Source organism: Chlamydomonas reinhardtii, chromosome 6 (assembly GCF_000002595.2).
Source record: "Chlamydomonas reinhardtii strain CC-503 cw92 mt+ chromosome 6, whole genome shotgun sequence".
Taxonomy (NCBI): domain Eukaryota; kingdom Viridiplantae; phylum Chlorophyta; class Chlorophyceae; order Chlamydomonadales; family Chlamydomonadaceae; genus Chlamydomonas; species Chlamydomonas reinhardtii.
This window is the reverse complement of record NC_057009.1, coordinates 5,385,106-5,412,058: the sequence shown is the minus strand read 5'-3', so window position 1 is coordinate 5,412,058 and position 26,953 is coordinate 5,385,106. Positions and strand designations below refer to the sequence as shown.

General features: G+C 62.6%; 7 protein-coding genes across 7 annotated transcripts; 2 read left to right on the top strand and 5 right to left on the bottom strand.

Annotated features, from left to right (window-relative positions):
• The first annotated feature begins 43 nt into the window (after positions 1 to 43).
• On the top strand, positions 44 to 3,717 carry CHLRE_06g284000v5 (uncharacterized protein). The gene is made up of 7 exons (XM_043063309.1): positions 44 to 227; positions 322 to 368; positions 437 to 653; positions 840 to 977; positions 1,397 to 1,531; positions 1,701 to 1,912; positions 2,071 to 3,717. The coding sequence occupies exons 1-7, from the start codon at positions 174 to 176 to the stop codon at positions 3,074 to 3,076; spliced, it is 1,809 nt and encodes a 602-aa protein (XP_042924015.1). The 5' UTR covers positions 44 to 173; the 3' UTR covers positions 3,077 to 3,717.
• A 46-nt stretch (positions 3,718 to 3,763) lies between these two features.
• On the top strand, positions 3,764 to 4,419 carry CHLRE_06g283975v5 (uncharacterized protein). Its single transcript, XM_043063308.1, has one exon. The coding sequence runs from the start codon at positions 3,866 to 3,868 to the stop codon at positions 4,076 to 4,078; it is 213 nt and encodes a 70-aa protein (XP_042924014.1). The 5' UTR covers positions 3,764 to 3,865; the 3' UTR covers positions 4,079 to 4,419.
• A 9-nt stretch (positions 4,420 to 4,428) lies between these two features.
• CHLRE_06g283950v5 (uncharacterized protein) lies at positions 4,429 to 6,123 on the bottom strand. Its single transcript, XM_001695292.2, has 4 exons — positions 6,017 to 6,123; positions 5,821 to 5,881; positions 5,290 to 5,609; positions 4,429 to 5,061 (listed from the first exon to the last, which is right to left on the bottom strand). Exons 1-4 carry the CDS (start codon positions 6,092 to 6,094, stop codon positions 4,756 to 4,758), a joined length of 765 nt encoding a protein of 254 aa, XP_001695344.1. The 5' UTR covers positions 6,095 to 6,123; the 3' UTR covers positions 4,429 to 4,755.
• Positions 6,124 to 7,501: 1,378 nt separating this feature from the next.
• On the bottom strand, positions 7,502 to 13,803 carry CHLRE_06g283900v5 (uncharacterized protein). Its single transcript, XM_043063307.1, has 8 exons — positions 13,229 to 13,803; positions 12,612 to 12,687; positions 11,983 to 12,248; positions 11,669 to 11,721; positions 11,106 to 11,174; positions 10,595 to 10,760; positions 10,306 to 10,413; positions 7,502 to 10,002 (listed from the first exon to the last, which is right to left on the bottom strand). The coding sequence occupies exons 1-8, from the start codon at positions 13,329 to 13,331 to the stop codon at positions 9,752 to 9,754; spliced, it is 1,092 nt and encodes a 363-aa protein (XP_042924013.1). The 5' UTR covers positions 13,332 to 13,803; the 3' UTR covers positions 7,502 to 9,751.
• Positions 13,804 to 14,558: 755 nt separating this feature from the next.
• Positions 14,559 to 19,243, bottom strand: CHLRE_06g283850v5 (uncharacterized protein). Its single transcript, XM_001695290.2, has 9 exons — positions 18,821 to 19,243; positions 18,109 to 18,183; positions 17,673 to 17,961; positions 17,338 to 17,459; positions 16,846 to 17,155; positions 16,565 to 16,642; positions 16,205 to 16,366; positions 15,692 to 15,993; positions 14,559 to 15,544 (listed from the first exon to the last, which is right to left on the bottom strand). The coding sequence occupies exons 1-9, from the start codon at positions 19,024 to 19,026 to the stop codon at positions 14,923 to 14,925; spliced, it is 2,166 nt and encodes a 721-aa protein (XP_001695342.2). The 5' UTR covers positions 19,027 to 19,243; the 3' UTR covers positions 14,559 to 14,922.
• A 48-nt stretch (positions 19,244 to 19,291) lies between these two features.
• On the bottom strand, positions 19,292 to 20,423 carry CHLRE_06g283826v5 (uncharacterized protein). The gene has a single exon (XM_043063306.1). It carries the CDS (start codon positions 19,951 to 19,953, stop codon positions 19,768 to 19,770), a length of 186 nt encoding a protein of 61 aa, XP_042924012.1. The 5' UTR covers positions 19,954 to 20,423; the 3' UTR covers positions 19,292 to 19,767.
• Positions 20,424 to 20,919: 496 nt separating this feature from the next.
• Positions 20,920 to 26,853, bottom strand: CHLRE_06g283800v5 (uncharacterized protein). The gene is made up of 9 exons (XM_043063305.1): positions 25,850 to 26,853; positions 25,181 to 25,395; positions 24,786 to 24,916; positions 24,296 to 24,432; positions 23,805 to 24,039; positions 23,381 to 23,464; positions 23,123 to 23,200; positions 22,745 to 22,912; positions 20,920 to 22,400 (listed from the first exon to the last, which is right to left on the bottom strand). Exons 1-9 carry the CDS (start codon positions 26,677 to 26,679, stop codon positions 21,363 to 21,365), a joined length of 2,916 nt encoding a protein of 971 aa, XP_042924011.1. The 5' UTR covers positions 26,680 to 26,853; the 3' UTR covers positions 20,920 to 21,362.
• Positions 26,854 to 26,953: the final 100 nt, after the last annotated feature.

Sequence of the window (26,953 nt, the reverse complement as noted above, 5' to 3'; positions counted from 1 at the left end):
ATCCCGCCTCAATTGCAGCTGCACATTGCTCTAGCGCTGACGGCCAATACAACCTCCAGTCATACCATATACTTACTTACGAATTGTAACTGACCTGATGAAATTTTAATTTCGAGGAAGCTTCTGCTAGGGCTCCGCTGTGCTCTTCACGAAGCAGCCGTCGCTAGCCCGCCATGTTCAACGCGCTATTTGCTGAGGAGGCAGGCCACGCGGCCCCAGAGAGCAAGGTACGAAGCAGGCGAGCGAGGCGCGGGTCCAAGTGCGACATTGTCGCGGTGTCAAAAGCAGCTGAGCAAGCGCGCACCCCTGCGACCGTCGCAGACCGATGATGGAGCGGAGGCAGGTGTTGGTGCCAGCACCTCGACAGGGTAAGCGAAGCGCGGTTGGAAGCTCCCCGTGTCTGTTGCTCGAAACAGTTGCTTGGGTCTGCTCGTAGGGCAAACCAGTGGAACCTGTGGAGCGTCGCCACGGCAGTCACAAATACAGTGAAAGCTCGCGCGGATGAGCTGGTGAAGAGCGTGGTGGACACGGACTGGAAGAGCGAGTTGAGCACGTTCAGCCGCGAGGTCGGCGAGGAGTCCAAAACGCTCAAGGAGAAGACGGCGGAGCTGGTGGAGCATCTGCCCGAGCAGGTGGTTCACCTGCCCGAGAAGGTGGGACTCGAAACGTGGGGGAGAAGGGCTAGGGAAAGGGAATGAGGGCACGGATGGCACGGTTCCCGCCGACACCACCCAATGGTTCCACGGACCTTCCTTGCGTTGCAAACAAGTCTCCTGCTTGTATCCCCGCCTCGCTGGTGTGTTGTGTCCCCACCTCGCTTTTGTGTCGTGCCGGTACAGGCTGAGGAGGTGCTTCAGTCGGCCACGGGGCAGGTGCAGCTGCCCAAGGATGTGGGTCAGACGCTGGGCGGCGTGAGCGCGGCGCTGTCGGAGTTCGGCAAGACGCTGCTTATGGGCACGCGTGAACTAATTGACGAGGTGGGGACACTGCTTAAGCAGCGCCGGCGGGTTGCGTTGGGTGGTACAGGCAGCGGCGATGGAAGTGGTGGCCCGCTCTCTCCGCAAATCTCTGAACTGTAGCGGCCTTCCCACGGTTACGAAGCTGTCTGGAGAAAGACACTCCGTGCATACCGGTGTCTGTGTTGGCCAGCCAGCATGCCTCATTTGTTCCTGTTCCCTCGTAGCACCCGTCCGGCCCTGCCCAACCATCTCATGACTCCCCGGCTTGCCTGGCCCTTCACACGCACACCCTCGCGCACATACACACAGATGCGTCTGGGCGGGCTTTTGTTTCGTTTTTTAACACACAGAAGCACGACCATTCAGGCATGCACAGTGTTAACCCTCTCCCCTCGTGCTGTCCCCTTGCTATCACACACCTACACGCGCCCCTGCAGCTGCGCGAAGGTGTGGACACGGAGATTGCGGCGGCCTCGCGCGAGGGCAAGCGCGCCGGCCGGAGCAAGGCCGCCGCCACCAGTGCGGCCAAGCTGTCGGGCGTGCAGGCCAAATACAACCGCTTCGATGCCGAGGTGGGCGGGCTGGGCGGATCTCAACAACTGCACCAGCAGGGCCGGCTGTAGGGTGTTAGCTCGGGGCACGTGCGCTACGCCCTGTCGCTAGGTGGCTCCTTCAGCCCTGCCCTTCGTGCCTGGCCGCGTCTCGCCTGCCTCCACCGCTCCTCCCCCGTACTCGCGCCAGGTGGCGGCCATGCAGCGCGACAGCAGCACCTACTGCGACGAGCCGGAGGACGGCGAGGACTACGGCCGTTGGCGGGCGGGCTGGCGGCTGGAGGCGGTGGCGGCGGACATTGCGCGCATCACCGGCGAGAACGCGTTCATGGCGGAGCTGCAGTCGCGGTTGGTGCCCATCATTGTGGAGCACGAGGACTTCTGGAGCCGCTACTTCTACAGGTGCGGGCGCCGCGGGCTGGGGAGGGAGAGGGGGCGTCGGGGCTGCACGCCGTAGCTGTTGGGACTTGGGGCGCTTGTGAGGATGCGTTTGGCAACCAGCATGGTGTTGTATTGTGCTGTGTCCGTCGACTGATGCCGGCATGGGCTTCTTGGCGCAGGCTGCACAAACTGCAGCAGAAGGAGGAGCAGCGGCAGCAGCTGGCGGCGCGTGCCAAGACCCTGCAGGAGGACGATGTGCCTCTGGGCTGGGGCGACGAGGACGAGGCGCCCGCCGCGCCCGCACCAGCAGCCGCTGACGCGGCCGCAGAGCAGGGCGGCGCCGCTGCTGCCGCTGCCCCAGCGGCGGTGGCCGCTTCGGCCAAGGAGGCTAATCCGGCCAGCAGCAGCAGGGCGAAGAAAGCTGCCTCTTCGGAGGTGCCTGTGCCCCTGCCGCCGTCAGCCGAGCCGGCGGTGCCGGCCCCGGCTTCCACGTCAGCTTCTCCTGCTGCCGACCTCGCGGCGGCGCCCGCAACTGCACCGGCAGTGCCTGCACCCGCAGCTGCGCTGGCGCCCGCGGAGTCGCCCGCGACGCCGGAGGAGCGCAGCCCCAGCAAGGCCGAGGCGGAGCCGGCCGCCGGCTCCGACAGCGCGGTGCAGAGCGGTGGCGGCGCCAGCAGCAGCACCGTGGAGCACGTGGACGCGGACGGGGCGCACCTGGAGTCGGAGCCGCACGCGGAGACCGCCAGCGACAGCAGCACACGTGACTACGTCGTGGTCAGCTCTGAATCCAAGCCCGCGGCGGCAGGTCCAAGCAGCACCGGCGGCGCAGGTACGCCGCCGGCGTCGGGCACGCCGGCAAAGAGCGTGGGGGGAGCGCCGGACTCGCCGCAGCTACCGGGTGGGGGCGCAGCGGGCCCGAGCCCGGAGTGGGACGACAGCCCCGCGCGCCAGGCCCCGGCAGCTTTGGCGCCGGCCGCGAAGGCAACTGCGGATTCAGATGACGAGGGCGAGTCTGCAAAGCCGGCGTCCACTTCCTTGGGTGCGGCGGCAGCTGCCAGCGGCAAGGAGGCCACGGCAAGTTCTGCGGCTGTGGCCAAACCAGCAGCCGCGGCTGGGCCGAAGGCCGGTCCTACAGGCGGCAAGGATGAAGAGGAGGTGGACGAGGATTGGGGCAACTGGGACTGAGCCCTCCGTGTGCGGATGCTGTGGTATACGTGGTATCGTGCGATGCATGGGGAGGTCGGCCGCATAATTGGTGATGAGTATCAGGAGTGCGCACCGCCATGGCCCTGGTGACGAAGCAGGTCGCATCATTGTTGGCCCAGAGCGTTGGGGCGCGTTGCAGTGAGGGCGGAGGGAAGTTGCAGCAGTTGCAAAAGCGCCGTAAATAGGCCTTAGGGGCGGTCGCAGCCTGCGAGCCGCCTTGTACCATCACACCCCAGCGGTGACCCTAGGCAGAGAGTTGCAATGCAGGTTGGCTACGAGGGATGAGCGGAAGCGCAGCCGGGTGTAGGGCATTGTGGTAGCTGCGTGGCACGCGAGCGAGGCGCAAGTGCTGCATGGTACAGTAAGATGTACGCTTCACCAGACCCGGAACGTCCGGTGCGATCCCAGTTCCCAGCGGTGACAAGAGTAAGGGCCGTCGCGCTTGCGTAGCGTGGCTTTGCGTCTTCCCTGCATTACGTGAAGGCCTCAGACCAGCGGAAATCTATGTGATGGCTGTGATGGCACACTAGTGAATGCAGGATTGGCGGCTGAGTGGTCGATTTCTCTTTGGTGCGTGTCAGGGGTGATGCGTGTGCACAGGCCGTGTAAACTATGGTTTCCGCACGTGCATTGCGAGTCATCGGAAGCCCAAGATTTGCTGTGCTCAGAGGGCGCTGGGTGGGCCCCGACGGGGTGAGTGCGTGGTAAGCAGCAGCTCCCTTGCGGTGCACAGCAGCCGCAGCTCCGCCCCAGTGTAGACCGCGAAACATGGCAGTGCAGGGGCAACGGCCCTTCTGCCGACAGCAGCTCAACACAGGGTATTTTGTGGAAAGCCCCGGACACATGACAGTGCTGCCAACAGCAGCTTGGCACAGGGTGTTTGCGCGGGCAGACCTTGCAGGCGCGCAACCCTCCGCACATCCGCACATGGGGCTACCACTGAAAATTGCTTGCAACAGATCTTTAAGGCGGGCGGAGTAAGGAAGTGAATGGAACGGAGCGGCCGGGTCACCGGGATAGGAACGGCCACCGCACGCTCCGTGCATGATAGGTCTGCCCGCGCAAACACCCTGTGCCAAGCTGCTGTTGGCAGCACTGTCATGTGTCCGGGGCTTTGCGGGGCAAAGAAGTGCCACTCTTTGAAAGGACTTTCCTGCTTTCCAGCTGCACAAAGGCCTAACCTGTGGCCAAACCTAAGGTCAAAGAGTTTGCTGATGCTGTGCGCAGCATATGCTGACCTACGGCTGCACCGCCCCATTAGTATGCAGCTCGCGGTGTCTTTTGGCCCTGCTCGTGAGATGCCCTCCCATCCAGACGCCGGTGTTGGCACCGTAACTCATCCTTTACAGTGCCCTCCACGGGTGCGACATGCCCCCACGGTAAGGGCCATTTGCGGACATCATGTGGCACATTTGCGCCTTCACTTCTGCGGGGTTTCTTCTCTTCAATGCTCAAGGGTCATCTTGGTCCATTCCACACGCAACATTCGAGTCAGTTCACATGTAAGAAGTCAAGGCCCACTCCCTGATGCCAGGGAACAAAAACAGAGCCATCAATAGCAAACAAAAGCCTGCAAACCGCTCCACTCCACTCCTGCAGGACTATGCACAATCTTTACGTAAGCCATTCTTTCGCTCTCGAGGCACCTATCGAGGCATTTACGCGGAGGGGGTGAACTTGGTGGCGAAGGCGAACGCGTTGTTGACGGTGGGGTTGGCCAGGTGGTCGTCCAGGTTCTGGACGGGGCCCTTGCCGGTCACGATGGCCTGGACGAAGAAGCCGAACATGGAGAACATGGCCAGGCGGCCGTTCTTGATCTCCTTCACCTTCAGCTCAGCGAAGGTGTCGGGGTCGTCAGCCAGGCCCAGGGGGTCGAACGACTCGCCGGGGTACAGGGGGTCCAGGCCCTCGCCAGCAGGGCCGCCGTTGACGCGGTAGCCCTCAATCAGGCCCATCAGGATGACCTGAGGGGTCAAGGGGAGGGGAAGGAGGTCAGGTACGGTGACACGGGGCAAGCACGAAACAGATCACTACTGCCGTGCGCTGGACAGCTGCCGCGGAGTACTGGGTGCCGCTTGCATGATTAAGCCTGCTGCAATCAAACCAAGGCTCTGAACCAGAAACACCCGCCCACCCTTGGAATCCCGCTTCCCACCCGCTCAACGAATACGGTACGACAAAGCAAGGCTCACCTGCACGGCCAGGGTGGCGACGATGTTCTGGGCGTGCACCAGAGAGGGGTTGCCCAGGTAGTCCAGGCCGCCCTCAGAGAAGATCTGGGCGCCGGCCTTGAACCACACGGCCTCACCGAACTTGGTGCCGTTCTTGGCCAGCAGCTCGGGGGTCAGGCAGCCCAGGGCGCCCAGCATAGCCCAGCGGGCGTGGATCAGCTCCAGCTCGCGGTAGCGCTTGAAGGTCTCCGGGTCAGCGGACAGACCAGCAGTGTCCCAGCCGTAGTCGCCGGGGAACTCGCCAGTCAGGTAGGCGGGGGTCGAGTTCTCAGAGTAGGGGCCTGGGAGAGGGGCGGGAAGCGGAAGAGGACAGGGGTCACATGAATGCAGGCGTATGCGCTAGAAGTTGGGGTTCAGTCACTAACACATTCAAATGGGCACGCTAACGGGCACCCGTGTTCGTATGCTACCATTCACGGTATGAAGAGACCGCATGCTCACCCCTTGCTCATCTGTGCACCTTCCTTTCAGCGCCTCAACCCACGCACTCACCCAGCCACTTGGCGCGGTTGGGGCCATAGAACTCAACGCCAGAGCTCTTGGGAGCAGCGGCCTGCGCAGAGCAGGAGCAAGCGTGTTCAGCATGTCGTTGATGACCAAAGCGCTGCGAGACGAGCGCTCGCTGCGCTGTGTGACGAGCGCGGCCTTGAGCTTAGCTGTTAATCACATAGCCAGCAAGCGAGCTCACCTTGGCAGCGGTCTTCTTGCCGGTCGCCTTGCAGGTGACCTGCAGCGCCTTGCGGGAAGTGGCCAGAGCGAACGCCATTTCTGCTAGTAAAGTTGTAAGTGAACCTGACTGATAAGGAAATTGTTGCAGCTCGGCGTTTAAATGCTCGTGGGCGCTAGATACGCGGCCAATCGCGATCGCCGTACGTCTTGGTCGTTTTTGCGCTGGGGGGTGCTGCGGCCCTCGTAAGTTGTCTCAATACAACAAGTGATAGTAGTGACATGCACTGGGGGCTCTGAACCAGCAGTGACTGCTGTGGCAAGGACCCCGGAACTTTGGCGCCAACGCGCCATTCACTTGCAAGTTGTTTGAAAGCGCGCCGCTGAGAACAGGCGGCGCGATGAGTGGACTTCATCCACTTGAATACACACGTCGATACTTAGGTGCCGAGTGAGGGATGTGCCTGCAAAGCGACGTTTAAAGGCCCGACGTCCCAACCGACGCGAGGGACGTTCTTCAAAACAAAGGCACTCTATGGAGCATCGCAAACAAGCTGAGCGATGCCTAACATGATTTGGTGATCTGAGCTGGCGATTAGCCGCCGGGACGGAAAGAATTCGTCTAGGGTTGTGCGCGCCAAACATTTCGGCCTGCAAAGGGGTGGTTATGGAGTAACTCACGACGAGTTTAAAGCGGTGGTTGCAAGGATGGCAGGGATGCCTGTGAGGAGTGAAGCATGCAGAAGCATGCCGCATGGCTCCAGCACTTGCAAAGCGTTTGGACGCACCGCTCCCGCATCTCTAACACGGCGGGCCGGTCGGCGGATGGCGTCCACCAAAGAGAGCTAGCGAGAGACCATGGCTAGGTTCTTCCGTGCCATACCGAACGCGAGTCACGCCACCTACTCCCCATCCGTGATTCTTCGTGATTCTTGGCGGTTAGCTCTGCCGCTTCCTGTCACTTCGCGGTGGCGAGTGGCGACACCCGGCAGGTCCATGTGCGCAATTGGGAAGGGGCCCTGGGATACGGTCACCTGAGCGCGGAGAAATGCGCAGGCGCAGAGGTAAGCGGCTTGATGGTTGATGTTGTGATTGTCGGTGCCCGGCTGCCTGCCTGCCCGGACAGCCGGGAGCCCGTGCTACCCAAGTGTTGTCGTTTGCGACGGGGAAGGGCACGCTTCCTTCCCCGTAGTGCTATCATACATGACTTCTTGGTTCAGCCGATGGAGCTAGCCATGCCAACGCCGTATCGCGTGTGCACTGCGTGAATGCCTGTGACTGCACTTGGGCCTGCGTCTGCCTGCATGGCCCATACGTACCCCCTCTGCGAGAGGAGAGTGCAACCCTGTCGTAAACAAGGCGGCCTCTTCAGAGTATCCACGTCAAAAGCGCAGTTGCCTGATTGCCTCTGATGTAATGTGCCACGAGCCTCAATTGCGCGAGCTCGTCCAGCCTCTTCGTCCGGCCTACTCTTCATTAATGCAGTATACCGTATTGCAGTTCATGGACTTGTGCGGTATTACAGCGGATTTGCAGAACGGCCGCCGGCCGTAGACAGCTCATAGCTTCTGCTCCTCTCAGAAGAAGGGGCCCCCAGCCATGTTCTGCCATGGCCCCACGACAGGCGGCTGCCCATAGCTACGACAACACATGCATACCATGCACGCACGCACGCACGCACGCACGCACGCACGCACGCACGCACGCACGCACGCGCGCACACACACACACACACACACACGCACACGCACACGCACACAGTCTCTGCGCTATCTTTTCCTTGTGCTCTTTAACACACGCGCACACACACATACACACACACACACACACACTCCGTCGCGTCATTGGGCGGGCGGGCTTTCGTTTCGTTTTAACACACACACACACACACACACACACACACACACACACACACACACACACACACACACACTCCGTCGCGTCGTCATTGGGCGGGCGGGCTTTCGTTTCGTTTTAACACACACACACACACACACGCACACACATACACGCACACACACACACACACACACACACACACACACACACACACACACACACACACACACACACACACACACACACACACACACACACACACACACACATACACACACACCAGCACGCGAGCGCGCGCAGAGACACGGACACGTGGTGACAAGTCGTTCCACATTGCGTTGTGGCACACGCACTGCGCGCATATCACGACACAGGCGGTACAACCACGCAGTGCTCATCGTGCTGGCCCCACGTCGATAAAGTTGTACAACTCCACCCCACTTACCCACGACTCACTTCCCCTCAACGCATACTAAGCCCCCTTCTGTCCCAAGTAAGCACTTAAGGTGCACACATGCACGCATATCACACAGCCACACGCGGGCCGGGTTTAGCAGCCAATCATTAAATGCTATGAAGGTGCTTCCTTGCACACCACACACTCGCACTTGTGCACGGCGCGTGTGGGTGCTCCTTCCGCTCGTCCAGTTCCATATTAAAAGCACTGACGCAAACCTTATCTGGTGCCTTGAGACGCACCTGTCCTTCTGTATCTTTGCCTCAATAAGTCTTATCGTATGCCGGAGACTTGTACGGCCTCGACCGCGTCAAGCAAGTCCCCCTATTTATGCAGCGCCACTAACGCCAACTTCCCTGCTTGCGACCGTGACGCATGCGCATGCTTCACCGTTGTGACCATTCGTTTTGTTTACCAATGCAACCCCCAATATTCGCAAAAGAAAAAGCGGCGGACCCCGTTACCTACCTCTTCCCCCAGGGTCCTGTCGCTGCACCCGGCAACTTGTGCTGGCTTGGCCATCACGCCCAGTACGTAAGACACACGCAAATGCAACCCCACTAAAAGGTACTTGTCATACCCGCAATACAAACTTGATCAAAGATATATCATTGTAGGGCGCCATTCGCCCGTGCCATTGCAGTAGTCCTCTTAAGTGTCTCCACCCGCCGCAACACGCAGTACAACGCCCGCCACCGTCACTTGACAGGGCCCACAGGCGCGTAGCTCCTTCCGCCTCCACACACGCAGCATTTATCGCTGGAAAATTGCGTGCTGGCTACAACAATTATGAGCACAAGCGCTGCTTGCCAACCGCATGCGCCAGGCTTGCAAACCCCACTGAGGAAGCATGCAAGAAACATGGAGGCTTGCCGGCGCAAAACTTGTGCGTAGGCTTGAACTTCAATGGAAACAGGTTATACACGCCCTGCAGCCTATCTGCAACCTCGCCCTTTCAGACCGCTTTGCCGCTGCAGGCAATAGACTCGCAGCAGTGGATGGGTTGTGTCCGGGCAAGGGCCGTATCGCATTGTGCTTTCCTCCAGCCACCCGTGTGATGAGCCAGCAGTGCACAGCGTTCCAGACATATTCCGCAATGTCGCCATGCCGTCATATATTCTTCTATCTGTCGGTGCCCCACACCACCACGCGTGTGCAGACACATACACACACGCGCAGGCAGCTCAGCACGCCGCGCTCGCGTGCAGACCCCCGCCCCCGCTGCGGTGTCCCGTGCCATTGGCCAGGCCAATGGCGCTGTCCTCCACCCAACTCAGAGCTCAACTCCCTTATCCGCCCAGATAGCATTGGTATCACTGCTCAACATTCACAGCTCGCTAAGCCATTGCCGCCCGCTGCTCGCTCGCGCTACCGCCGCCGCGGCGGCGGTCCCTGCTGTGTTTCACCGCAGCGCCCCTGTTCCCTGCCAGACTCCTCACAGCAGCGCCTCCCACACACCCCTCACACCTGGCAGCTGGTCCCGTGCGCGTGCGCAGCGCCAGCGGTGTGCGATGCGAAGGTGGACAGCGGAACGGCGCCGCCGGCCGAGACCGCGGTGGCGCTGACGCCGGCTCCGCAATGGGCGGCCTGTGCCGTGTAGGTGTTGCTGTGTGCGCTGTGGCGCGGCGGCTCGTCCTCCAGCAGGCCGGCGCGCTCGTAGGCGGCGCCGCGCGCGTCACGGATCTTGTAGAAAGTGTTGAAGCCCAGGAATGCTGAAGGGGGTGAGGCGGTTACATAAGGGGAGGGGTGTTTTAAGTTTGTGGTCAAGGCCAATATACTATCGAGTATCGACTGGTGGTGTGGCGAGGGTGGCACGTGGGCACAACACGGCGGGGCACAGGCTCCCGTAGGTGCGAATGGGTGGGGAGACATGGGTGCTCGGCATATCCGTATCAGGGCAGGGGCCACCCGCCTGCAGTCCGCGTCGGCCCCAGGGCCCCGGCCAGCTGCCACGAACGGCGCCCAGCCGCCTGCACACCAGCTAGCCTTCACACGGGGGACGCAGCGTCACTCACCGAGCACCATTGCAGCCAGCACCAACACGATGAGCGCCACAAACACCACCGGCACGAACATGGCCGGGCCCATGTCGGCACCCTCGGCCTCGTCCCAGAACGGCACGTCTGCAGCAGCGACAAGGGGGACAACACGACATACGGCCGTCAGAGTACCGTACACGTGCAGCGGCGGCAGCTCGACTTCGCCACAGCAGGCTGCTGCGATGCAAACAACCTGCCCAGCTCGCATGCATCCGCAATGCCGGCGCCCTTCGCCCTTTTCTCCGTAAGAACTGTCGCAACTCACGGTCAAACATGATGTGGGTTGCGGCGAAGAACCAGGCCGACTGAAGCAGCGTGCCGAACACGCGGCCGCAGCTGATGAGGAAGTTGCGGGGCTGCGCCAGCTCCAGCAATACGAAAAGCGCCGTGACGGCCATGGTGTACATCAGCACGGAGTGCACGGCGGTGTCCTGTTTGGGAAGAGTGGGAGGCAGAGAGGAGGAAGAGGTGTTGGGCAGGCGCGGCGGAGGAAGATGCACGTGGGGCCGTGAAACATGCGAGTGGGGCTCTCTAGAAATGGCGCGGAACTACGACGGCAAGCTTGCACCCTCCTCCGTGCTCCCCGCCTCCTTGCTCCCCGCTTCCTGGCTCCACGCCTCTTGGCTCTCGTGGACGCGGACGGGAGAGCTGGTTGTGGGGCCGTGGGCCGCGTCGTTGCCCAGCACCGCATACGCGCCACAGCAACCCAGGGCCCTACACTTGTCCAAAGGCCTATGCCTACTATGCCCGGCCGTCCCGCCCATGGGTGCACTTGCCAGCGGTGTATGCTTCTTGTGCAGAGCCATCAACAGAGTCTCGCAGACGAAGGCCATGAAGAGGAAAACCTGCAGCCCACGTACGTTGCATGGTGTCGGTTTCAGGCCAAGCAGGCAAAGACGCGACAAGTAAGAACACGCAGGATACGGAGCGTCGAGGTGCAGGTGAGGCGCTCAGTTGTGTGGAGAGTATGAGGTGCAGGTTTGAAGTACGAAATGTGCGAGTTTGGCGAGAAGTTCGTAAAAAGTGAGATGGAAGGAGTGATAAACGTGAAGCGCGCCCATTTCCTCGCCTGCCTCTGTCCCTTCCCGCCTCTTCCCACGCCCATATGGCCGCACTCCCCCTGGCCGCGCTATCTCTCGAGTCCCCCGACCAGAAACCTAATTGCTGAGCTTCACGCGGCTGATGCAGTTGCTGCTTTCAAAGATCCTACGCAATCCCATCATTCACGGCCGGGCACTCCAGCCACTGCAGCCACCACTGCCTGCAGACACTTCACTAACCCCAATGCCCGCCCTGACTCCCCTCGCCTCGGACCCAGTCTCTTCCCCTCCCCCCGCACCTGCTGAGTGCCGTACGGCAGCTCGACCTCATACCCAACCAGGTCCACCAGACCTGTTGCGTGGCGCGAGGGACGGAGGCGAGGACGGGGGCCACAGAGATGGTGTAAAAGCGATGGGGTGGGGCGCGCAGCCAGCCCCGAGCTACAAACTCACAGGCGCATTGCTCAGGCCGGGACTGCCAGCAGCAACAGCAGCAGCAGCAGCAGCAGTGTGCGGCAGTGTGCGGCATTGCAGTATCCCGACGGTGAGGCAGCCGTTCTCGGTGTGAACCCACGGAGCTGCTGGCGCCCGGTTCCACCGGGCCCGCACGCACCTGCCAGGATGAAGGGCGGGTACATGGACGCGTGCTGCCAGTTGCCCATGTGCGGGCCGTAGAAGTGGCCTGCGCGCGGCGTGCCGGCAGGGCACACCATGGTGCGCCAGCCGCCCTTGTGCGCAAAGTAGAGCTCCAGCGAGATCGCGATCATGGGCAGGAAGGCCTTGCAACAGCTCTCCACGTACGCGGGCACGCGGCCCAGCCCGTGCACCGTCTGCGCCCGGTACTCGGGTCCCTTGGGCCGCCGACTGTCAAAGTACTTCCTGTGTACGTGCGGGGTGGTGGAAAGACGCACATGGCAGGGCGCGTGTGTTAGGACAGCACAAGTGGAGGACGTGTATGTGCATGTGCAACAGGTTGAGGGTGGAATGGAAGGAGTAGAAGGAGCGCGGCGAGGCACCGCGTGACCGTTCGGCGGGTGCAAGGCAAGATGCTACCAGCGCTCGACGGCAGACCCGCCGTCTCCCTGGGCTTGATGTGAAAAGCACGAGTCATGCATGCAGGTACGGCAAGCGCATTCCTCTGGCGGGGCAAGTCACTGATCATTCAGGGGCGCTCCGACAGCGGGTCCTGACAACCACCTGAGGCTACTGAGGCAGGGTCCTGCAAGTCCCGCACGCACTCACCTAAAGATGCCCTGCATCCAGTGGACGCCCCACAGCAGGAAGACGACTCCCGGCATGAAGTGGCCGATCCATGAGCCTGCAATCGGCGGAGAGGGGGGGGGGTAAGGGGTGCTGGGCGCAGAAGTACAGCGTGGACGCGAAAGCAACGTGGGCTTCTGCACAGCAACTGCCAGCGTAGGTGCACGCAAGCATACTAGCCGTAAAAGTGTGAGGGCGCGACGAAGTTAAGGAATCTACGCGTGCCCATCAGTATAGCATTGCGCTGCTGCCTTGTGCAGACAGCGCCGGCGCCGGCGCGTCACGTGTGCGGTGACGCGGACCTGGCAGAATTGATTGGCAAGGATTACGAAAGCGCAACACCCCGCGCGCTGGCCTATAAAAGAGCGCTACGGTATCATGAAGCTCAAGATATCCATTCTAGCAGGGGCGCGCACAGACGACAGGCTTGCGCTCAAACAGCGACTGGCGCGCATCAATTCAAGGGCTTTCTGCAGAATAACTGACGCCGAATGACTTAAACGTAGCGCGATGTGCTCTTAGTGCTTTTGCACAACCGCCCACGACTGATGACCCCACACCCGAGGAAAGGGAAGGCGCGAGTCAACGTTGACACTCACCGCCCTCCGTCATTACTGGCTCGCCGTCGCAGAAATACATTCCATGGCCATGGTTGTGCTCCTGCGCCATGCCCATTCCAGCCATCGAGTCGGTGTCCTCCATAGCGCGGCGCTGCGTTGGCACGATTCTGGTCGGCGGGGAGAAACACTGCCAGAGGCTTCCTGCCCTAGCGGAGTTGTCTTCTATTCAGCAAATGCGCTTTGGGTTCTGAGTGTGGCGGCAGCGGGCCGGCAAACTAACGTTCCACGTTGAATTGTTTCTGGAAGGTTAGCCGAAAACGAGCACTACTGACTGAGAAGAGTTGTTTTATATGAAGACAACCAGCTATTATATCCTTTGAGGGGTAACGCGCTCAATTGCCTGCGTCATGGCGGTAATCGATTCAGCCTCATGGTCGCCATCGCAATTACACCCTCGCTTTTGCGCTGTCGATGCCGAGGTGTGAAGTCTGATGCACATTATTATCAATGATGGCGCTTTGACAAGCGAACGGGATGAATTTGAGCCAACCGTCGGCACGAAACGCAACGTGGTGCGCACATATGGTCGGGGCGACAGAGACAAAAGCCAATGGAACCTTGACAATAACGCTAAGAATTGCAAGTACAAGGCAAACCGTGTTCGTCGCCTAAACCGCCTTCGCCTATTGACCGTCAGGCCGCATTACTAGTGACACAGGAGAACCCCCGAGGAGAACCTGGGCGAACTCGAACCAGGCCACCCCAGCGGCCGAAAGCCATAGCAGGTGTCCAATAAGTATGACTACACGCTCCTGCTGGCCCAGTGCACTTGCGGTCTTGCGCGTCGATGAGAAGCACAGTGTAGTCACTTGCGTGCGCAGTAGGGAGCAAGGCTGGTGTACATCGGGAGCCGATCCCGCTACCAGTTCGACGGCGGGGCTGGTGTTGCTGCCTGCCCATTACTGACACGGTGTACAGCTCCCCGTTACAGCAGCTGCCTTTCCCTATGTACTTTCAACCTATTCGCCTGCTAAGTGCCTGCGCACACTTGTTTCGTAGCTGCTGGACGGCTGGCGCCAGGGGTGGGGCCTTGGGTGGGGCACCCTTGGCAGGCGCTGGCGGCAGGTACGTACGCGGGCGTAAGGCACAGCCGCACAGGGGGCTGCTGTACGTGGTGAGCAGGCCGGCCGGCCGGGTGTGCACTGCGCAAACCAGGCCGATGCCTTCACGGCGGCCGACCCCCGTGCGGAACTATGGGTGCAGCAGCAGCCGTTGTGAGTCATGCCGCTGGCTGCTGCAGGCTGTAGCACAGGCGGCTGAAGGCGGAACGCGCAAGTGGGGACCCCGGTCACATGCCTGCACGACGCGCTCATTGACATTATTACATAGCACGCACGCTGAGCTCATTGCAACCCTGCCCCTTACCCTGTTCCCGGTGTCGCCCATGTATTACCGTACTGGTACTGGGTGCACCTCATTGGCTATTGACCCACAAGTAAGTGAGTGTGACAACAACGCCTGTAGCCGAAAGTGCCCTGCGCGTCCTGCAGTGATGCCTGCTGCTCACGCACCAGAACGACGCCAACACACTAACCTTCAGAAACCGTGGGCCCCATCGGCCCCGGCTCACCGCCACCACACTCAGCCACTCCTTCCTCCTACACAGCACCGCACGCTCCTCTTCTCCCCCCCCCGTCACCGCGCCCAACATGCATCAACAAGCACCCTCAGGCCTACGCCGCGGCTCCCGCCACCTGGCAGCACTGGGCGGTGGCCTCGATCGCCACGCGCAGCGCCGCATCCGCCTGCTCCACCTCGCCCGCCGGGCTCTTGATCGCCACCACCGCCAAGGCTGTGTTCACGCGCGCCGCGTAGGCGTTGGCCTTGTTCACCGCCACCTGCGCGGCCCGGCTGGACGCCTGGGCGGCTGCTTCCAGCGTCGCCTTCTTGACCGCCGCCTTGGTCTTCTCGCTGACCTCAGCCGCCGCAATCTCCAGCGTCGCCGCCGTGCCAATGCGCTCCACGCTCTCCTTGGTTGCGGTGGCGGCCTTGGCCGCCTCCATGGCCCGTGCCACAAACACCGCGCCGCCGTCCTTGGCCACGTACCAGGCATCCCAGGCCGCGGCCGCCTTCTCCTGCGTCTGCACCCAGGCCGCGGCGGCGGACCTGGCGGCAGTCAGGCGCACGTCGTCGGACTTGGCGCCGCAGTGGGCGGCCCAGTCGTCGATGAGGACCTTGGAGGCGGCGATAGTCGCGGCCGACTCCTCTACCGCGGTGTCCACGGCGCGCGCGGCGATGAAGTCCGGCTCAAACTCCAGGACGTGGCGGAGGCTGCCCCTGCAGCTGCCGATCACGCTGCGGTGTGTGCGTGTGTGCATGCAATGGAAGGGTGTCACACAGAAAGTAGTTGCGCTGGGGCGTTGGCATGACAGGCGAGGCAGGACAGCGTGCATAGGTGTTACAGAGTCACAGTAGCGAGGCAGCAGCAGCGACCGCGCTCACCTGTACGGCCCGCCGGGCGACAGGGAGGTGATGAGGTCGGTGAGCGGCTTGACCACCACCTGCGGCCACACGGTGGCGGACTTGTCGCCCTTGAACAGCTTCTCCAGCTTCTCGAACTTGCGCTTGAGGTGCTCCGCGGCGCGGTTGTTGAAGTCGGGCGCCAGGTTAGCGGCGATGAGCACGTCCTTGCGGAAGTCCTTGTCCATGTTCTGCTCGTTCTTGAATGCGTAGTCCTCCACAGTTGCGGCGTGGTACAGCTTGTTGCGGTCGTCAGCCGGGCAGCCGTGCTTGCCCAGGTAGTCCTTGGGCGGGCGGCGGCGGGGCGAGGCGGGAGAGGGATGGCGTCAGGGAGGCTTCAAGAGTCTGGGCAGCCGTTGACACAGTTACCGGACGTCACTAGGCCCAAACACCGCAACTCTGCCCCCGCCTGCCGTTCGCTCCCTTCCCCAAACCCAGATCACAGCTCCAAATGCGAATGTCTTTTATAACCCCAGCATGCGCACTGCTGCTCACCACGTACTCCTTGTAGGACTCCGCGGGCAGGCGCCACAGGTCCTCCAGCGCCAGTGAGCCCATGGGCACACCCAGCTTTGTGAGGTGCGCCACCACCGCCATGGCATGCGGCGGCCGCACGTCCTTGTCAGTACCGATGGCGCAGGCGTAGGCCATGCCAGCCTGTGTGCGTTGAAGAGAAGACAGACCAAGCAGCCAGGGTCAGTGGTGCGCCAAGTCCACTACCATGTGTGAGCCAATGTGCGTCCAAGAGGACAGCGCGTGTGTTTGTCGGCGCTGCCAGCAGCTGCACGGTGTGGGTCACCTCGCTGCTAGTGGCCCCTATGAATGCCACCGCAGCGAGCGGCACCACTCACTCACCGGGCCGGTGGGGCACTTGTGGTTGACCAGCCAGTCCAGCAACGCAAGGTCACACACGCCGAAGGCAGCGGCACGCACCTGTGGGGTCGGCGGTGCAGGAAGCTCTTCAGACTCGGGTGCGGGGCGATAGGTATAACTGCCAGCAGGGCGCTAACGAATGGGAAGCGTGCGTGTTGTGCAGCATCAAAGCCTGCTGCTCATGCCGCATGCCGCATGCAGGTATTGTCCTGCCTGCCCTCCCCGCGGGCCGCGCTCCGCCACCGCCCCAGCCACCAACCCACCGCGATGAGGAGCGTGCGGCCGTTGTCCGCGCCCTTAAATCCCAGCCCGTGCAGGAAGTCCAGCAGCGACAGCGCCGCCTGCGCCAGGCCCGTCCCGCCGCTGCCCTCCGCCTGCTCGCCCGGAGCCAGCATGGAGCGCTCGGCGTGGCCCGCCACAATGAGCGGCACGTCGCTGTAGCGCCAGCCGTCGAACACGGCGGGTCCTTCGGGGCCGAACAGCCAGCCGGCGAGGTCGCGGCTGATGGCGCCCTGGATCAGCAGCTGCGTGAGGTCCGCCAGCAGGATGTCCTTGTCCGCGTCAGACAGCTTCCTGCGTGGGTTACCGTGTGGGCAGTGTGTGTGGGCAGTGTGTGTGACTACGGTTTCCACGTTTATTCTGTGTGTGTGTGTGTGTGGTGGAGGCGGTGGGGTGAGGGAGGTGGCAGCTTGCCAGTGAAGTAGCAAAATGCCCTCCCTCCCTCCCTCCCCACCCAGTGCTTTCCCGCCACGCACCACACGGTGGCGCTCTCCCCCAGCAGCTCCAGTGCGTCGGTGTCGCTGTGCCGCGCCGCCGCCAGCATGGCGTCACGGAACGCAGACAGCAGCTCCTCACCCTTGGGGGCCAGCAGGTTGCTCTGAGGGATAAGGAAGGGTTACATTCATGATTACTTAAGAAGTGAAGTCGTAGCCAGGGATGCGGGTACAGGATGGAGAGGAGGACAAGGCGGGAAGACACACCTAAGAGTTGTCAGCAGTGCAGACAGGGGCAGCCAGTAGCGCCACGCCCCCCCCCCCGGCCCTTTCGCCCTCCCGCCCATGCGGCGATGCCCCCAGACCTGCGAGCCCACCTCCTGTGCCTGCCGCTCGCTCTCCTCGTCGAAGCAGCCCATGACCCAGGCGGGCGGCGCCAGGTCGCTCGGGTCCAGGTCGCTGTTGAGCGGCGCCGCGCCGGGCGCCCACAGCAGCACGCCGCGGCGATCAAGCACACGCGCCGCCTCGCCCACGACGCTCTCGGGCGCGGTGTTCTCGGGGGACGCCAGCGCCTTCACGACGTCCGCCGGAATGACCATGTCGCGTAGCAGCGTGCGCTGGCGGATGGTGAGGCCGGCGCGGACGCGCGGCTCCTCCATAAGCAGGCTGCATGTGCGGCGGGGTGAGAGAGGCGGACGGGCGGCTGTGGAGGGGGCGCAGGTGCGGAGACCCCAAGTAAGGACACAGCAGCCTAACCTCAACCACAAATTACAAACCGCTGCGTTTGGCCTGCCACCCAACTAACACACGCACCGCCAAATGGAGTGCGCAAACACCACGCCGTTGGCGAACTCGCTGTCATCTACGCCCGGCGTGATCTTGACGGTCCTGCGGTGGCAGGGTGGAGAGCAGGAACGTTGGCGGTATGTAGATCGGGAAAGGCGGCGGGCAAGCATGGCAACAGCGCGCGTGGGAGGACGGATGAAGAGGGGAGCACATGCATGCCACCGCGTGCACTTGTGTTCAGGTGTGTGTCGTGTGCATGTCCGTGGCGCCTGGTCGTGACTGCGAGGTCACGCTAGTTGCCGATGCTGCTAGCTGCTGCTACCGTTACGGGCGGGTTCATAGAAGCGGGCAAGCGGACTTGAGGCCGGCGGGCGGGTGGGGTCCCACACAAGAATACAGAGCCACTAGCGCCGCGAGCCTGCGCTTGCTGGCCTGTGTGCCCTTCCCGCAGAGCGACAGAAGAGCCCGCAGCACTGCCCCGGCGCCCTGGCATCTTGTAGCATATACACACGTACGTGACCACAGACACTGACAGTTCGGTCCCAGATGTACCTCATGTGTGGCGGGTGCTTCCGAGGAGGGCCCGCCTGGCATTTGAAGCCCTGTCCTCTTATGTCACCCTTGCCTCACTCCCACCGCTTCGCTGAGCCTGCCCCCCCCCCCCAGCAGCACCTCGCCACCGTCACTCCCCCTACCCCCCCTCCGCGTGACACTTCCAAACAACCCACACGCAGCGCACCTGGTTCCGTACTTGTCAAGTGTCGCCTTGCACAGATGCTGGCAGGGCTGCTCGGCAGAGCAGTTAAACACCTCGGCGCCCAACGTCACGCCCTTAAGCGCCTTCACTAGAAGGATAGTGGGCAGCAGCTGTTCATCAAGCGTCATGCTGTCCGCGTCAGCCTCAGCTGCCGCTGCGGCCGAGGCAGGAGCGCTTTCGGCAACCATGTTTACCGAGTCTTCAGTTCGGGGGACCGGATGATATATAATGTACCACAATAAGACAGGCAAGGCTCACGTACGTGCATCGATAGACGGCGAAAGACTTGTGCAGCCTTTTAAAACTCTCGGAACACAATACGGGCAATTGGCCGCTGGTACGGTCTAAAAGCGAAGCCTCGCCCAACGGCGAGTTAAAGCAGCTAGGGCGTATTAATTGTATTATAGGATTACTCACATAGCGAAGCGGGAAGCTGAAAGCGAGCGCGTTAACAAGTTGAATCGCCCAGTCGGTCGCTTTGCCTGCGGTCATGGGGTGCGCTTGCTTGGCCATCTCAGATGCAGTATAAAGAGCAACATTGTATCCCGCCTTGCTTCGTAGGGCTCGGTGCGGATTGGGTCGTGTTCATTTTGCGAGTTGCATAAACCAGCTGCGTCCTTTTGAGCCAAGCATCCATAAACATCCCTTTGGACGCTAAGAGACTGTTCGGGCTGCGAGACGGGGGGCTGCCTGCCAACCGCCGGCATGCGGGTAGCGGTTGACGGTGGGAGCCTTGCTCAAACGTGCTCAAGGCCTTGCTGCAAGTCCCCAGCTTCCGTTCCAACTTCCAGCTGGCACTCGGTGCCGCCACGTGCCGCCCACTCTTCGTAGCGGCCCGATGGGCAGCACAGCAGGGACTGTCAGGTAGGGGCCACCCCACAGGGCAGCTCCGGGGATTGTACCAAGACGTACCAAGGACCGTGCTCGGTCTACAGCTGGCGCATTGCACCCAGTACTGCACTCATCGGAGTGCGGAGAAACACGATGTACGTCAAGGCACAGATACCGCTAAAGGATTCGGCTAGTGCTCCACATGACAACCTGCCCCCTAGTAAGTCAGGCGCAGCCGCACCAATGACCTCTTGCATGTGCCGGGCAGCCCTTCTACATTCCATCTTATCATCAAGCACAAGGATTCCGCTGAAAGGATCACCGCGAACGCAGATGCCGAGACGAGCACGCCAGATAGAGGTAATAGAGGCGGCTGATAAGCTCGGCGTGGCACCAGACACGCGGGTACCACTCCGGGGGTCAAGGGCGGGATCGCAAGGTCTATGCCCAGACTGTCGCCCCGACCATGAATTGACATCCCATTACATATAATAAGGTCCCTGGATGGTGCTCGGGCATAATTTTGAGCGAGAGCTCAAGTTGAAATGCTATATGTCGCGCTCGCCAGGACCCCGCCAACTTAGCGTGAAGCTATTTTGATTACATCTATACGAGAATTAATGTCGACGGCAATAGATTCAGGCCCCAAACAGCGCATATGCGAGATATGGGCCTCGGTCAATTTCGCGACTCGAGCCCCGATAAGCATAATTTGGACCTTTGCCGACCACTTCTGGCTGATGATGATGTTGGTTATGTACCTACAGAAAGGCGGTGTCTAATCCGTGCAGTAGGATTTGCCCCGGGGCAACGTCCAACGTGCGGGTTTGGCTGGGAAAACGCACCCCCCGGACGGCAGCCCAGTTTTCACCACGGGCAATAGCTCGTACAAGACATCTAACTAGCCAGGCGGGGTCGTGGGGGGTAGGTCGGGTCAGCATCCTTGTACGAGTTATTGCTCATAGTGAAAAGGCCCGCGGAAGAAGGGGCTCCCGTAGACCCCATCCAGCCGCCTGGTGGTACCCGCGTGGCACCAGAGCTATACCCACGCATATGCTCCATGGGCGCCCGCGGATGCCTGGCTCCGTTCCAGGTGGGTGCATTTTGTGGGTTTCGCGTTGTCGCGGCGAATGGCAGCAGCCTAGTTGCGAGCTGGAACGCGTCCGCCCCTGCAAGCGGCAGCAGTCTCCACGACACTCGGACTCCGTTTGGCGTGCCGAATGCGGAGCAGCGTGGAGCGCGCACCGGTGTCTCGTCTCGAAGGTAACAAGTAACCGCATTGCCGCTGACACTAACTTCTTTCGTGATGTTTATTGCTAGCCTGGAGCTCGCGACGGCGTCTTGCATTCGCATTCACTCGCAAGCACTTCGTTAGCTAGCCTCTGTTCCCACGATAATAACACGCAGTAATGTGAACTCAAGAGACAACACACTAGAAACGCGTCGACATGCCTTTGGAGTACGCAATTCGAACAGAAGTTAATGCGCACTCATGCGCCAGCTCATCAGCACCCTAATGGAGGCATCACATACACCGCCCGCACACACTATGAAGGTGCGCTGCAGCGGTCACGTCCACCACCCACCAGTTCTGCTCCTACCTGCTCAGCTTTCCTCCAAGTCCCCAACACATCCCGTGCGCCTCACGGCCTCAGCACCCTGCATCCAAACGCGAGCAAGCTAACCAACTAAATCACTTATTCTTAGACGCTTCCTTGGCGGGCTTAGGCGGCGCCTCCTTCTTCTCCTCCTCCTCCGCCGCCTCCTGCGCCACCTTGGCATCGTACGTGGCCTGCGTGTCATTTGCCAGCTTGGTCACCTGCGCCGCCGTGTGCGCGGCGGAGCGCAGCGCCGCCGCCACCTCGTCCACCTCCAGCTCGGTGGCGGCCTGCACTACTGTGGCGTAGGCGCGCTGCACACGCCCCTGCAGCACCACCGCGGTGTCAGTGTCGCGCTTCACCTTGGCATCCCGCTCGCCGTAGTGCACCAGGATGCGCTGCAGCGTGGCCAACGCGGTGTTGGCGCGCTGCAGCTCCATCTGCGCCAGCGCCTGCATCTCCGCCACGCGGCCCATGCGCTCCACCTCCTTCATCGCCGCCGCCGCCTCCGTCGCCGCCTCCTCCGCGCGGCCCACCAGCAGTGCGCCGCCTGTGTGCGCCAGGTACCAGGCGTCGAAGGCTTGTGCAGTGCGGTCCTGGACCTTGAGCCAGGCGGTGGCGGCGGCCTCCAGCGACGCCTGCTGAGCCGACTCCACGCTCGCGCTGCAGCGGGCGGCCCAGTACTCCTTGAGCGCGTGCGCGGTGATCACGGCGCTCTTGCCGTGGCCCAGCGCATCGTCCACGGCGCGCGCGGCGATGTAATCGGGCTCAAACTCCAGCGCCTTGAGCAGGCGGCCGGCGCAGCTGCTGCTGGTGTGCGCGGCGGGGCCGTTGTTGGCCAGGGCGGCGGCTGGCAGGGTGTTGAGCAGCTCCTCGAGCGGACTGAGCACCACACGCGGCCAGGCGGGCTTGCTGGCGGCGTTGAACAGCTTGTCCAGCTTCTCAAACTTGTGCTTGAAGGCCTCGGCGGCGCGCTCGGCGTAGTTGGGCGCCAGGTTAGCGGCGACGAGCACGTTCTTGCGAAAGTCCTTGTCCACGTTCTGCACGTGTTTGAAGGCGTAGTCCTCAAGGGTGGCGGCGTGGTACAGCTGCAACTTGTCTGTGACGGGGCACTTGTGGACGCCCAGGAAGTCCTGTGGAAAGAACAGAGGGGGCGCCAGACGGAAAGCAGGCGTGAGGCGGCACCTCAGCACAGGTAAGCAGCAGGCGCACCTCGCTGCAGCTACGAGGCACGCACAAAGCGGCGGTAGGCTCTGCCCCACAGCAGGCGCTGCTGCCGAATCTACGGCATCACCCGCACGGCACCACATACAGGCCGCCATGCCCCTCCGTCCTGTGCCCTCCCTCCCTCCCTTCCCCCTACCACACACACTGGTGCTTGGTGCGTCCGCTTCTTCCACCAGCTACCCCACCTCCATCCAGCCCACCGGCACAGGCCGTCCCCACCCGTCCCCGCAGATGGAAGGCCATGACTCACCACGTACTCCTTGTAGAGGGAGGCGGGTAGGCGCCACAGATCCTCCAGCGCGGCCACGCCCAGCGGCACGCCCTTGCTGTGCATGTAGCCCACCGCCTTCATGGCCTGGGGCGGCGGCGCCTCGCCCGCGTCCTGGGTGCCCATCGCACAGGCGTAGGCCATGCCCACCTGCAGATCGCACACATGAGGCCGAGGGGTGGCAGGTGCAGACGGGCCGGGACTTGCAGCAAGCTCGAGGGATATCACGCCAGTTGCATACATAAAGCCGCACAGGTATGAGGCAGCTGCACGAGTAAGCCTAACGCGCATCCGCCCTGCGGGCTTGCCTGCCTGCATGCATGCCTGTAACCCCGCCGTTACATGCCCGAGCCGTCTCACCGGGCCCGTGGGGCAGCCGTGCTTCAGCAGCCAGTCCAGGAACTCCACTGAGCACTGGCCCGCGGCGGCGGCGCGCACCTGCACATCATCACCAGCACAAAGTGTACGCTTACAGCGGAAGATAGACCAATCAGACGCGGCAACAAAGAAGCCGCCGCCCGCCGAAGTGCCACCCTGTTGCCTGCCTGCGCACACACACACCCTGCCGCGCCCCTACACCTGGCTGCTGGTGCCGCTGCTGCTGCAGCTAGAACCTACCGCCAGCAGGAAGGTGCGTCCGGACTCGGGGAACCTGAAGCCCAGTGTGAACAGGAAGTCCAGCAGGGAGGCCTCGCGCAGCACCTGCACGACACGACACCACATGGGCAGGGAGGAGGCACGGGGCACATGTGAGGTACGTACGGCGGTGGATGGCACACCGCATGGCAGCCAAGTCCCGACACACAGCGTGCCGTGTCCTGCGTACTGTTGCCCTTTGCATCCATACATATCACTGCAACAGGCCCTTCGCAATCAGCAGTCGACCTCCTCCGTACACCTCTACCGCCGTACACTGCATCGCCCTATCTCGGGCGGTCGGGCCCCGCCGCACTCCCGCCCTTAAGCCATCCAGCCACACACGCACGACCACCCTTCTTCCCTCCCGCCCACCCGCTCAACGCCGCCTCTCCCTCCATCTTACGTCGCTGCCGCTGAAGTTCTTTGCGACCATGGACACGGGCGGCTCGGCCTTCTTGAACGCGGCCTCGTGGATGCCCGCCACCAGCAACGGCACGTCGCTGTTCCGCAGCGCGCGGAAGGATGCGGGCCCGTCCTTGCCGAACATGCCGCCGGCAGTGGGGCGCTTCACGGCACCCTTGGCCAGCAGCCACGTCAGGTCAGCCAGCAGCAGCGCCTTGTCGGTGGCGGACAGCTTCCTGCGGGAGGGCGGCGGGCGGGGGGTGGTGGTGATGGTGCACGGACATGCAAAGCAAGTTGGGGGGCGTGGCCGGTGCCGGAGAAATGCGAGTACTGACAGGAGCAATGTTGCGGCGGCGCGGTAACCATGCGCACGCGACTGCAATGAGGGCAATCCCCCGTGTGGATACCGGTGCGTGCTCGCTCGTAACCCGGCGCGGTCCCCTAGCTACTCCTGGTCTTTACGGCCACGCCTACGCCCAGCCGCTTACCCACCATGCGATATCGTTCTCCGCCAGGCGCGTGAGTGCATCGGTGTCGCCGTGCCGCGCCGCCAGCAGTACGGCGTCACGGAAGGCGCCGCACAGCTCCTCGGCCGTCAGGACCGCCTTCTCGCCGGTCGGGTCCGCCTCCTGAGGGCGCCAGGCAGGGAGGCAGACGAGAGCTCAAAGAGAAGCAGGTTTACGGCACGTGCGTAACGGTTATGCACATGCCCTGTACAGCACGCTCGGTCTCCACTCTCCGGGCGTAGCAGATTGAGTATACCACAGCGGTCAACACGCACGTCACAACCCCAAAAGCAGCCGCTCACCTGCCCGCCCCGGCCACCAACCATCCACCTGCTGCTGCCAACCTTAGCAACTTGCCCCTTCAGACCTCTATTGCCCCTCGCGCAAGCCTTTCCCCTTGGTGCCTTTTGCTCACACGTTCGCCAATGCCCCTGCAGTGCCTCTCGTGAGCTCCCATGCCTCTCCACGACCCGCACCTTGGGCTCAAAGCACTTGAGCACCCAGTCGGGCGTGGCCACGTCAGACGGGTCCTCAGCCGGTAGCACCGGCGCGCCGCCGTCCCACAGCTGCGCACCGTGCAGCTTGAGCTGACGCAGCGCCGCCGTGTCTGCATTCATCACAACACACGCAGGTGATGGAGCAGCAGCGGGGTCAGCATGCAGCAGGGCACCCATGAGAGCGCGGGAGATAGCGGAATGCGCGGTGAAGGGCGGGTAGGGAGGCGCAGACCAGCCTCCGTCGCTTTCATTCCTTCCAGTGCGATAAACGCCACGTGGCCGCCTGGCTTGCTTTGCCTGTATTCCCTGCCGCCATCCGCTCTAGCCCGCCGCCTCCACGCATCACCGCCGCACGTTCGGCCCTAGCTACTCACAGGGGGACTTGTCGGTGGGGTCGGTGATGTTGGCTGCGGCCTTGGTGAGGTCGTCCTTGCCCACCAGCAGGTCGCGGAGCACGGCGCGCTGGCGGATGGTCAGGTTGCCGCGGGGCGTGGACGGCTCCGCCAGCAGCAGGCGCCACATGTCGTGTGCCGGCACCTTGCCAGTGCCGTACTCGCCGCCGTCCAGCACCGGCGCGGTCATCACATTGCTGCGGGACAGGGCGTGGCCGGGGAAGGAAATGAATGCGTAGTGAGTGGAGGGGGCGGCCGTGCATGCAAGCGAGGGGCCCGTGTGTCCGACGCTGGTGTGCGCTGAGCGAGCGGGCTCAGGCTTCACCTTGCCGCGCGCACCTGTACGTACGTACAGCTGCAACCCCCGGCCCGCACACCCACAGCCCTGCTAATGAAACTCAACTAGCACCCCAGATCAGAGCCGAGGTCCTGCTCGCAGGCCGGCATTTGACTGCGCCCTCTTACCCCGCCCAGAGATGACAGGGACACTGCTAAAGAGCCATGCGGTCGTTGCAGGGCAGCCGTGTTGACAACAAGCAACGGTACCTCTTTCCGATCTTGTAAGAGGTTCGAACCCGCTGGGACTACCACCAACTTGAGTCTTAACTCACCGCTTCCATGGTGGATTCACCGCCCCGCTACCCGACTCACCAGTAGCCCAGCGTCTTCTGCGTAGCGGCACACAGAGCGCACGGCGCGCCGGGCTTGCAGGCGGGCGCAGGGTTTACCTCGGTGTAGGGCGGCAGGCGCTGCAGCGCCGCCACCAGCACCACACTGGGCAGGATGACTTCCGGTAGCATGCCGCGGCACGACACTGCGTCGAACTCGGGCATGGGCTCGCGCGGAACAGACGGCCGCTCCTGGATCACAGACGGCTCGGGCTCGGCATCGTCGTCGCCGTCGGCCGCCTCGGCCTCCGCCGGCTCCGTGGCCACTTCCGCCGCCAGCACTACGGGCGCCGATGACACAGCGGCGGCGGCCGCCGCGGCGGCGGCGGGGTCTGCGGCGGCGGGGTCGGCGGCGGTAGCAGGCTCCTCGGCCGCGGACTCGACGGCAGCGGGCTCTACGGCAGCAGAAGGCTCGGCGGCGGCAGCAGACTTCATGGCCGCGGGCTCCTCGGCGGCAGCAGCTGGCTCGGCGGCAGCGGCAGCAGCGGGCTCCTCGGCGGTCGTAGCGGGCTCCTCCACGGCGGCAGCGGGCTCAGTGGCAGCAGTGGGCTCGGCTGCGGCAGCGGGCTCCTGGGCTGTGGCAGCGGCAGCGGGCTCCTCGGCGGCACTCTCAGGCTCGCCAGCAATGGCGGCAGCGGTTTTGGTGGAAGCCGGCTCGACAGGCACGGTCTCGGCCTCCGATGTCGCCTTGGGGGTAGACGCGACCTCCGGTTCGGCAACAGGCTGGGCGCTCACTGCGACAGGAACGGCCGTGTCAGCGACTGCCGGCATTGCCGCAGACGAGGCAACCGCAGTGGCCGTCGGTGCGTCCATAGTACCGGCGTTGCACCTAGGCGCACAGAAAGGTGCCGCAGTCTGCCTGGCTCGTTATACTGCAAGATAATATAATAGTGTCGGTCCTGTCGATGCCCGTCCTTACTTAAAGCTAGAGAACCACTGCCATACTTATGACATGTAATCGCAAGCTTGCAATAGCTTGTCGGAAACGCGATGTAAACGAAGCTTTTCGCTTTTGCCGGAACCATACGATCACACCATCCCACAGGTACGGTCGAAAGGCCAAGCGTAGCCGACACGGTGAGGGATG